The sequence below is a fragment of the Neomonachus schauinslandi genome, chromosome 12, assembly GCF_002201575.2.
Source record: "Neomonachus schauinslandi chromosome 12, ASM220157v2, whole genome shotgun sequence".
Lineage (NCBI taxonomy): Eukaryota > Metazoa > Chordata > Mammalia > Carnivora > Phocidae > Neomonachus > Neomonachus schauinslandi.
The window spans coordinates 74,345,166-74,357,522 of record NC_058414.1 but is presented as its reverse complement, the minus strand read 5'-3'; the positions used below and the strand labels follow the sequence as shown (position 1 = coordinate 74,357,522).

The window sequence follows — 12,357 nt, the reverse complement described above, 5'->3', positions numbered from 1 at the left end:
GAGGGATCTCAGTTATTGTTAAAGATGTGTTAGATCATGTGAATGTTGTGGGGTGGGTGGATACTTAGACTGGAGGGCAAGATCCCTGGAGAAGATCCATCCCCACCACAAGGAAGGTAAATCTGTTTTCAAGAGTTCAAGTCATTAGGTCTATCCTTGAAGAAGGGGTTATTTGTAAGAAAATTGGTAGGTTTCTGCCAAAAGGCTCTTGATCTACCAGTAAGATTGATAGTGTAGCCGTCAGCCAAAGATCTTAACTTAGAATCTGGGTCTGGACGCCTTCAGTACTGAGTCCCTACAGGTGTGGGTGCTGCGCCAGGCCCTGGCGGTTGCCAGGCAACTGAGGTGGGTGTGTTGCCCCAGGCAAGTGGTTCAACCCCTTTCTTGTCTTGATCACTTCCTGTCACTGGCCCACTTCCGGTCTCTGGCTAGCTTGGACTCTGGGGTGAAGACACGCCCAGAGACGCCCTCGAGCTGGGTGGGGGGTGGGGTGGGAAGTGAGAGGGTGAGGGGGGGGGGAGGTAGGGAGGGGCCAGGGCCAAGGGGCAGGTGGGGCCGTTGGGAACTGCAGGGACACCCTGATCCAACTGAAGGACTTGTCTCCTGTGCCGCCATGAAGAAGCTTTTCACTTTCTGGAGAAGGAAGGATGAGCCCCACAGCCCCTCCTCACACGTGCCCATAGGCGGGGCCAGCACTCATCACCCCACCCAGCCAGGCTACAACCTTCGAGATAAGGATTTAAAGAAACTTCACAAAGCTGCCTCAGTCGGGGATTTGGAGAAGGTGAAGGAATACCTTCAGCTCAAGAAACATGATGTGAATATACGGGACAGAGAATACAGGTGACCAGACTGATGAAGGGCAGTGTGGAGAGGAAGCCGGCTCCACTGGGTCCTGTAATCAGGAACAGGACTTGTCTGGGCTGCTTCATTGGTTGTCACTCCGAGTTTCCCATAGTGGAGAGGTCTGATAACATTGTCAGGGGGTCACACTCCCAACTTCCAGCTTGTTACTTCTTAAAATGCTTACCTGCATATTTGAGGTTATTTGTGTCCTCCCTGATTGCCTCCACTCCTCCCACCGCATTAATCTCCACCTGGCACTTCACCCTTTACCCAAACTGCTGGTTTTTAATTTGATATATGTATATATATATATATATATATTGTCCCCAGCCACCCAAGATTTACCATAGTATTAATGTACTAATAGGAAAAAAGTAGAGGAGACCTCCCAGAACAGTGGTTGTTAAGATTTTAAGACATTGAGACAGCAAAACAATTGGCTTTTTAATTTGGATCTCCTATAATTTTTTTTTTCCAATTGCAGAATATCTTCAAAAAGCCCATCACAACCACTTACTGCAAAAACAAAAGTAATTTTATATATTAGGAAACAAAGAAGTTATGTGTTTGGCATTAATGACAGCAAATATGTACTGTCTATGCCTACCTTAAAATCTCATGGGAAGTTTTCAAGTCATAGGGTATGAAAAACATCATTTTTCATCATAATTGGGTAACTAGAAGCTATGGTTATAAAGAAGCTTTATGTCGGTTTGCCAATAGTTTTATGTCCTTCCCTCTGTCAAAAACAGAGTTATCTAAATTATTCCAATTTTTATCCTATACCACTCCATTGAATTACATTACGGGGTCATGGGTAACCTCAGTATGACTTCATTCAGGGGTCAATTCTCAGTCTTACCCAGCTGGCATCTCAGCCAAGTATCTTACTTGCCCTATCAGTAGTATTTGAAATAATGTCTTGTCTTTCAGGAAACTTGGTTCACCTGGCACCTCTCCTACTTCTGTGGGCATTTCTTTCCAGACTCTTTTGCTGATTTCTTTTCCTCTTCCTGTCTGGTAAATATTTGAGGGCTCGGAATTTGAAATGATTCTGTGTGTCTTAATCTTCACCTGCCTGGTGAAGAGAGATTATCTTTAAATGTCTGTATTCCAGTGCCTTCCAACGTTTTTATCTCTGGCCAGACCTCTCCCCTGAACTCTAGAGTCATGTATATAAACACTACACTTCAACGTGGATATCTGATAGACTGTGGTGTGCTGGTAAATGTTAATAACAGGCTCTTAGTTGACGGTGGGGGCAAAGCAAAGGGAGGAGAAGCCCCGATTCCAAGCTACCAATGAGATGTCATTTGGCTTGAATAGTTCCTGAAAATTTAACAATTGGTTTGTGAGAGCCACTGGCTCCATCACATCCCTGTTTAAACATCTCAAATATCCCCAAACTATGCTCCTGTTTTTCCTCCTCAGACCTGCATCTCTCTTTCTAGAATAACCAAATTCTTTTCTTTGAATTGTTAGACCAGAAACCCTACCGTCATTCTTGACTCCTCTCTTTCTTTCATATCATCCATCTGATCTTGTTGGCTCCACCTTCAAAATATAGCTAAAATCCAACTATTTCCTGCCACCTTCACAGTTACCATTCTAGTCAAAATCTCTATCCTATCCAACCAAAATTACTGCAGTGGCCTCCTAACTAGTTTTCTGTCTTTTAACCTTTTCAGTTTATTCTCAATACAGTAGCCAGAAAGATCCTATAAAATGTATGTGAAATGAGTCATTCCTTGCGGTAACAACTTCCACGGGCTTTTCATCTCATTAAGGGTCAAGGCCAAAGTCCTTCCAGTGGCTCATTCAGCCTTACATGACATGTACCCCCATCCTATTATCTCTCTGATCTTCTGTCCTACAACTTTCCCTTCATTCATCTCCAGCTTCCCTGGCCTCCTTAGTGTTCCACAGAAATGCCAGAAATGTATTTAGGGCCTTTGGACTTGCTGTTTCCTGTGCCTGAAGTGCTTCTCCCCGCCTCCCACCCCCAGATATCCACATGGCTTCCTCTCACTCTCTCACTCCCTCACTCCCTTCCGGGGTTTATTTAATTATCACCTTATCAGCGAGGGCTACCTTGTCTACTCTTTGTACAATGGCAAGTTCTCTGTTTGCTGACATTTCCTATCTTCCCTGCCTGATTTTTCTCTTTAGCACTTAATACTGTCTGGTATGCTTTCTATTTTAAGCTTTTTGTTTACTTCTTCCACTAGCATGTATGATCCATAAGAGCAGGTATTTTTGTCTCTTTTGTTTGCTGCTGTATCTTCATCACCTAGAACCCTGCCTAGCCATAGTAAATGCTTACTAGATATTTTTTGATGAATACAATGCATACATACATACATACATACATATGTATTTTTAACTCATTATAAACTTTCCTTGAAGTGAAACCAGTTAAATATTTGATCTTAAAGGCATTTGCATGGCCTTTTTAATTCAGTAGAAAGCAATTATAATTAATATAACTTGTATATAAATATCAATAAGTACATGAAGCAAATACTTTAACAGTATATGATCTGGCATGTTCTTGAGTATCGTAACTTCTCAAACTAAGACTTACCTCCAACTTTGTGTTTTGTTATATTGATATAGAACACCTTTGCACCTGGCCTGTGCTAATGGATATTCAAATATTGTATCTCTCTTAATTGAGAAACAGTGCAAAATAAATGTCTGCGATAGTGAAAACCGGTCTCCATTGACTAAGGTGTGTTCATTTTTCCTTTTCGGAATGCGTTTGAGTTCTAGTTAACTTTTGTTGGATTTCATAGTTTAAAGCATAGTATTAAACGTTAGTTTAATATATCGCATCCTGAGTAGTAAGTTGGTTACTCATCTATTCTTGTTGTATTGACAGGCAGTACAGTGTGCTAAGGAGGATTGTGCTACTATTCTTCTAGGCCATGGTGCAGACCCAAATCTGGCAGATTTAGATGGCAATACTGCTCTCCATTATGCTGTCTGTGGCCCAAGTGTCTCATTAGTTGAAAAATTGCTTGAGCACAAAGCTAATCTTGAAGATCAAAATAAGGTAGTCTATTAAAAATAACATTATATTTTAGAAAGCAATGGAAGAAGGTATGTATTGCAGATATTCATATCTGTTGAAACACATGTTAGATGAAGCGTGAGTTTTCCAAAATGAAACTGGGGAAAAGGAGAAGAATGAGATTATCAAACACTGATAAGGTTTTCCTTTTTAAAAGATCTTGGTCCATTTCATTTCAAACTGTAACACTGACCTCCAAAACAATACTATATTTAACACTGATAACTGTTCAAAGGCCTATATCAAATGAGAAATATCTGGTTTCCCTATAAGTTGATATTGGTTAAAAATCATAAGCCTACATTTTTGCCTGTCTTATTTATATACTCATGGATAATGATATTAGGGTTAAATTAGAAAATCACTTACTATACTAAAAGTAATCCAACTCTCCTATTGAGATAAGTTTTGTGGGGTTTTTTTTAAGCTTCTTAAGTTCACAGCCCAAAATAAGTGTCAGCCTTAGAGGTCTATGGAATCTCAATGATAACAAATTATGAAATGTGAATTGATGGTTTGTAATACTTATATTAAATGCTAGGTGCTCTTCGCTTTAAATACTCCAGGCTGCTCTTGCCCACAATTTGAATTAGGCCTAAAGTAAAAACTTTGATTTTATTTTTGAATGACCCAACTCCAGTTTATTTTCTTAGTCTCTGAAATCATATTTTGGTATATATCAAAACCTTTTTAAAATTAAAGTGTATATTCAGACGTTTCTTACTAACACACTTATCTCTTAAATTGAACTTAAATCTAAAAGGCATACAATGTTAGTACAATATTTTAAATAATCATTTTGAAATAATCTTTTCAGGATGGGTATACTCCACTGTTACTTGCCATTACTGAAAATAATGCAAAAATGGTAGAATATCTTCTGAAGAGAGGGGCAGATGTAAATGCTTCAGATAAGAATCAAAGGTATAATAAATGCTAAATAAGACCTACAACTATACCTACCTAACAAGACAATACATCTGTGTGTGTGTGTGTGTGTGTACATTTTGTGATATTGATAAAAGATCTGGCTATATATTTTAGGTAAATTACCTAGATTCCCAGGATCTGTTTCTGTAAAATCAAACAGTTGGTCCAAATTGGTAGGTCATTATTATTATTCTTTATAACATTAGAATTACAATCTTACACAGAAACTCAATCTCTAAATCCTAGGTGCTGTAGCTAAATGGGAGTAGGTACCCAGAGCCCCAGACATGCCCTTCCCTAGCATTTTGAGATATCTTGAAAACACTGTGGTTCCAGGGAGCAGGGACTAAAAAACATTGAGCTAGGGCACCAGGGTGGCTCAGTTGGTTAAGTGTCTACTTTTGGCTCAGGCATGATCCCAGGGTCCTGGGATCGAGCCCTGCATTGGGCTCCTTGCTCAGTGGGGAGCCTGCTTCTCCCTCTCTCTCTGCTGCTCCCCGCCTGCTCGTGCTCTTTCTCTGTCAAATGAATAAATAAAATCTAAAAAAATAAAATAAAATAAACAAACATTGAGCTAGCTGCTTCCTAGAGACTCTTATTTTTAGGCTCTGTAATATAATGTGATTGGTACACCTTTTTGAGCAGATCTGCCCCACTTTTTACATTCTTGCCCTGACTCTTTCCCTGATAGTCTACATTTGAACGGTAAATTTGGAAGACTAACTTTTAAAAAAAAGTACGAGACATGTTTAAGATCTGTAAATACACGTTTATGTATCCCTCTTGCTCCAGAACAGCCCTTATGATTGCTCTAAGTGATGAACCAACAAATTTAGTCAGTCTTCTTCTTCAGCAAGAAGTGGACCTATCTTGCCAAGATATTTACGGATTCACAGCTGAGGAATATGCTTCTTTCAATGGTTTTACTGTGTAAGTGGTACTGCATATCTTTTTTTTTTTTAAAGATTTTATTTATTTATTTGACAGAGAGAGACACAGCGAGAGAGGGAACACAAGCAGGGGGAGTGGGAGAGGGAGAGGGAGAAGCAGGCTTCCCGCTGAGCGGGGAGCCCGATGTGGGGCTCGATCCCAGGACCCTGGGATCATGACCCGAGCCAAAGGCAGACGCGTAACGACTGAGCCACCCAGGCGCCCCGGTACTGCATATCTTTTGACAATTGTATGGGATTTGATCATAAGGAAAGAACCATGAGCTCCCAAAGTACAAAGCTGACAAAGGCAAAGCTCTGCAGTAGGGGTAACTATATTATGAATTCTGGCCACATGGATCCAGGGATCCTTGATTTCACCTGTTTGTAGGGTCGAATCAATATAAGAACTGCAGGTATGCTGAGTCTGCAGATTAACTCCCAGGGGCATGGGAATTTGAAGTATGTCAGGACAGTGATTTCAGCAAATAGTGACATAGCCAATAATAAAACATCTGGGTAATAGTGGTGGGCAAAAGTTGATTAATCTACACAAGCCTCTTTCATTGTTTTTACACATGAGTAATGTAAAAATTTTATTCAAGTTTTGATTATTGTTTTGTTAGCTAACTTTAGTTTGATAAGTTTTCAAAATTCTTAAGTATATATTCTCATTAGCCCAAAAGACAGAACTTTTCATGTATAAATATGCATTTCTAATTTTAATAGTCAATGAGAAAGTAAGATGAAATGAACAGAAATTTACATATAGCTAATGAAGTTAAGTAACATAAAGGTATTTTCCTTATAAGTTCATTTTAAAGTAAAATTCTAATTATACATAGGTATTTTTTTCTAGCTTATTGTTTTCTTGTTCTTCCACCTTTTATCCACATTTTAGTGATATCTTTTAATCATTAATTCCATATGGACATCGTAGGGGTGGGAGGAGAGGAAAAAAAGAAAGGAGAGAGAGAGAAGTAATTTTTATATATACATTCAGATGTTTATTTTTGAAGTCTAAACTGAACTTTATAAACTAAGGGATTCAAAACCCATTAAATATATAAACCATAATTGAATACAATATTTTCTTTGCAATACTGGACATATGTACCTTGCTTTACCTTGGTTTAAGCAAACCATGTTATAAAAATTTAAGTATAGAGATAAATTACTGCTATTCTATGCTATGAAAGGATTCTTCATTTTATAAAAAGAATTCCTGTTCCTTTTAAATAGGGAATTTTCCTTATCATTTAAAAAGTTTGGATATAGGGGCACCTGGGTGGCTCAGTCGGTTAAGCAGCCGACTCTTGATTTCAGCTCAGGTCATGATCCTCAGGTCCTGGAATGGAGTCTGTGTCAGTTTCCGCGCTCAGTGGGGAGTCTGCTTAAGGATTCTGTCCCTCTCCTTGTGCCCCTCCCCCTGCTCATTAAGGCCAAGTGTTATGAGCTGAATTGTGTCCCATTCCTCCCTCCTCAAAATCATGTGTTAAAAAGTCCTAACCCCCAGTACCTCAGAATTTGGATGATTGTATTTTGAGAGAGGGCTTTTAAAGAGATGTTCAATTAAAATGACTGCAGTAGAGTGGGTCCTAATCCAGTTTGACTGGTATTCTTGTAAGAAAAGGAGATTAGGATACAGAGACACTAACAGTGCTTGTTGCCAGAGGGGCAACTTTTAGGTGAAGAGTCAGCAAAGCAAGGAGAGAGGCCTGGAACAGATGCTCCCCTTACAGCCCTCAGAGGAAACCAACCCTCCTGGCACCTTGATCTTGGGTCTCCAGCTTCCAGAACTGTGAGAAAATAAATGTCTGTTGTTTAAGCCACCCAGTCTGTGGTATTTTTGTGAGGCAACCCTAGCAACCTAATACATCAACAATAACCTAAAGCTATTTTTTCTACCTTGCTAGTAGTTTATTTGTGATAGCAGGAAGAAAAGTACCAGAGAATGGGAGTATGTGAAATAAAAATGGTGTCTGTTAAGGGAATTGGCTTGAAAGGAGGCTTGAGGTCAGCAGCAAGTGTAAGACATACTTAGGAAGGCATTAGCTAACATCTAAGGTTTTGATATGATGATTATATATTATGAATTTAACTATTTATGAATCCTGGAATTCATATATATTTTCTTTCTATGGATAGATATCATCAATTAATTGCCAGTTACGGAAAGAAGAAAGTTGAACAGACTAACTCTGAAGATACAACCTTGGGCACTACATTTGATAGAGAAGAACTGAAGGAAGGTAAGAAGATACAAACTAAACAAATAGTTTTAATGGTTTGCTTTTTAGAAATGGACTCAGTTAAATAATATTTAAATTCGAAATAGAAATTTTCTCCAATTTTGAATTGCTAAATATTTTTAAGAACTGTTCTTTGTAATTAAAACATTTTGACACTGTGTTGACTGAAAATGTAAAGAGATACCAAATGATTAAGATACTTTTTATCCATAGTTTAGTTATAAAAAACAAAATATGACTAGTTATGATAATTACCAGTTATAAAAAACAAAATTTTTAATAATATAAAGCTATTAGTAAATTTCTAATTTTATTCTAAAAACACTTCAGCTAAGTATATTTGATAATTGTTAATATAATACATACTTAATCATTACTTAAAACTTAGGTAGCAGTATTTGTGAATTGAAAATACTATGCATCTATTAAAATAATTTTTGGTGCTTATTTTAAAAAAAAACAAAGAGTTATTTAGGTCTGTAAAACATAGCTTTTTTGTTTGGTTGGTTTTTGGTGGGTATATGTTACTTTGACATTTTTTTAATTGGATGACATAAAAATTTTTACAGTTATACTCTGTGAATACACCAGCAAACACACTCCTCCCCTACCCTTCAACTATAGTGTAAAAAAGAAGAAAAAAAAAGGAAATTTAAGACAGAGAGGGAACCTGATGGCAATAGGAGATCATATGACTGTCACAACTATTCACTCTTCTTCATCCCCTCAAATCTGTCATTATGATACTTAGAATAGTGCTTGGTCCTATTGCCTCGAGGTGACTGAATTTAAGAGAGAATTTACCTGAATTTTCCTTTGTAACTTAATCTTACACACTCAAGAAATTTTGTTTTTTGGACTCTTGTTCTTCATCCTTATATGCTCCTCTCCTACTGTCTCTCTCTCTCTCTCTCTCTTATAATGTTCACACAGCTATAAGAAGTAAAGAATTTCTGTGATTAATACTTCAGTTCTTTAGGGAAATAAAGCAGTAGAAAGTTAAAAATACCACTCTTACATTTTGAGTATCTCCTGAGGCTAAACAATTAAAAACACCCCCATTCCTTTTACCCATGGCAATACGTGTTGCAGTTCTTAATGAAATGTTAATCTTTGTACGTTTTGAAGCATAATAGAAATATTAGGTCAGGAAAATTGCCCAAACACATTAAAAAAGATGGTGAACATTAAAGGTTGTATTTCTGTCAGATTCCAAGGGGATAATTTAATTATTCATTTTTTTAAATGACCCTAAAATACAGAAATATTGATGCTAATTGTTTTGTAGCTGAGGCGTAGAATTTAAGAAATATACTTAGGAGGGAAAATATTTGAACACAAATGAAGACATTACAAATATTACTTGTTTTCTAGACATATAACCTCATTTCTACAAGTCCTTTGCTGCTGCCTTGAATTAGAAAAGTCTGTTTTGAAAGAGCAATTAAATGAAATGTCACAGCATTTCATTGACTACTCATTTGAAGAAAAGTTTAATGGAGAACAATTTTCACCTTAGAAGATGTGAAGAGATTTCAAAAGACAAACATCTATATCATGAACTATCAGTTGAAAGGATACAATTTGTGTTCAGCTTATAGTCAGCAAAAGTCTTTTTAGTCAGAATTTTGAATGGAGCATTCGTAAGTGTAAACTTTGAAACATAATATGTTAGGCATGCATTGGAGCATTTAAATAAAGTAAAAATATTAATATGTCAGCTATAAAATAGAGGAAAACATTGTAAATAACCCTGTGTAAATGGAAATTCTCTTTTATTTACAAGCACTTTCATTGACAAAACCTTTTTTCTTTTTTAGAAATACCACAGTAATACATATTAAGAAAATTTAGGCATTACAGAAAAGAAAAAAGGAAATAAGAAAAGGTATCACTCATAGTCTCATGACCCAAACAAACATCTGTTAAATTTCTGGCATGTTTTCGTAATCTTTTAAAATCTGCTAAACTTTTTTTTTTCCCTCAAAGGGAATTTACAATTTTGCATTTAAAAATAAAATACTGAGCACATAGTTTTCACTATGCTCCTTGCCATACCTTGAACACATCCAGCACAGTCTAGCTTCAGGATGATTCCGGGGAAGACTCTTCCTTTCGTTGTATCCTGGGACATTCCTTCCCTCGTAAGGGACATCAGTGAAGCCTTCTCTGGTTGCCTTGCCATTCTGTCACTTACAGTGCTTTATTATCTACTCCTCTCCCCCTTGCCCTTTGGATTGCAAGATCCATGAGAGCTTGAACTTTTTTTGTCCACAGTTAAATCCTCATCACTTGTAAAATGTCTGGTGATAGTAAATATTCAGTTGCCAAATACAGTCATACCTCATTTTATTGCACTTTGGAAATACTGCTTTTTTTTTTTTTTTTTACAAGTTGAAGGTTTGTGGTAACTGCCTCAAGCTAGTCTACTGGCACCATTTTTCCCACTACATTTGCTCACTTCAGGTCTCTATGTCACATTTTGATAATTTTCACAATATTTTAAACTTTTTCATTATTATTATATTTGTTATGGTGATGTGATCAGTGATCTTTGATGTTACTATTATAATTGCCTTGTGGGGCCATGAACCACACCCATATCAGACGGCAGACTTGATTGATCAATATGTGTATCTTCTGACTACTCCCAACTTGCTGTTCCTCTTCTCTCTCCCTCTCCTCGGCCTCCTTATTCTCTGAGACACAACAGTATTGACATTAAGACAGTTAATAACTGTATAATGGACCCTAAGTGTTCAAGTGAACGGAAGAGTCTCAAGTCTTTCTCTTTAAATCAGAAGCCAGAAATGATTATGCTTAGTGAGGAAGGCATGTTAAAAGCTGAGGTAAGCTGAAAGCTAGGCCTCTTGTGCCAGATAGTTAGCCAAGTTGTGAATGCAAAGGAACACTTCTTGAAGAAAATTAAAAGTGTTACTCTGGTGAACATATGAAAGATAAGAAGCAAAACAGCCTTACTGCTGATGTGGAGACAGTTTTGGTAGTCTGCATAGAAGATCACCAGATACAACATTCCTTTACGTCAAAGCCTAATCCAGAGCAAGGCCCTAACTCTGTTCAGTTCTGTGAAGGCTGAGAGAGGTGAGGAAGCTGCAGAAGGTAAGTTTGAAGCTCACAGAGGTTGGCGTAAGGTTTAAAGAAAGAAGCCATCTCCATAACATAGAAGTGCAAAGTGAAGCAGCAAGTGCCTATATAGAAGCTCTAGCAAGTTACCCAGAAGATCTAGCTAATGATAATTAATAATAATTAAGATAAATAATGAAGCTGGCTACACTAAACAACAGATTTTCAATGTAGACAGAACAGCCTTATATTAGAAGAAGATGCCATCTAGTATTCTCATAGCTAGAGAGAAGAAGTCAATGCCTGGCTTCAAAGCTTCAAAAGATAGGCTGACTCTCTTGTTAGGGCTAATGCTGGTGACTTTAAGAGGAAGCCATTGCTCATTTACCATTCCAAATATTGTAGGGCCCCTAAAAACAACGCTGTATCTACTCCGGTTATGCTCTGTACATAGAACAACAAAGCCTAAATGACAGCACATCTTTTTTCAACATGGTTTACTGAAAAATTTAAAGCCCACTACTGCTCAGACAAAAAGATCCCTTTCAAGATGTGACTGCTCATTGACAATGCACCTGGTTACCCCAGAGCTCCGATGGAAATGTGCAAGTAGATTAATGCCTATTTTCATGCTAACACAACATCCATTCTGCAGCCCATGGCTCAGGGAGTAATTTTGACTTTCAAGTCTTATTATTTAAGAAATATATTTTTGTACAATTTTGTAAGGTCAGAGCTGCCATAGACAGTGATTTGTGTAATGGATCTGAGCAAAGTAAATTGAAAACCTTCTGGAAAAGATTCACCCTTTTAGATGCCATTAAGAACATTTGTGATTCATGGGAAGAGGTCAAAATATAAACATTAACAGAAATTTGGAAGAAGTTGATTTCAACCCTCAAGGACGACTTGGAGGAGAAGGGTTAAAGACTTCAGTGAAGTAACTGCAGATGTGGTAGAAATAGAAAGAGAACTAGAATGAGAAGTGGGGCCTGAAGATATGACTGAATTGTTACAATCTCATGATAACACTTTAATGGACGAGTTGTTGCTTCTTATGGTTGAGCAAAGAAAGTGGGTCCTTGACGTTAAATTTACTCCTGATGAAGATGTTATGAAGATTGTTGAAATGACAACAAAGGATTTAGAATATGATATAAATTTAGTTGATAAAGCGGCAGCAGGTTTTGAGAGGATTGATTCCAATTTTGAAAGAAGTTCTACTGTGGGTAAAATGCTATGA

General features: G+C 37.4%; 1 protein-coding gene across 1 annotated transcript; it reads left to right on the top strand.

Moving 5' to 3' along the window:
* Window positions 1–613: 613 nt before the first annotated feature.
* ANKRD7 (ankyrin repeat domain 7) lies at window positions 614–12,357 on the top strand. Its single transcript, XM_021699343.2, is given in 8 exon segments — window positions 614–843; window positions 3,463–3,577; window positions 3,728–3,901; window positions 4,737–4,843; window positions 5,642–5,732; window positions 5,734–5,783; window positions 7,927–8,030; window positions 12,224–12,357. Coding segments are annotated over 8 exon segments (1,005 nt in total).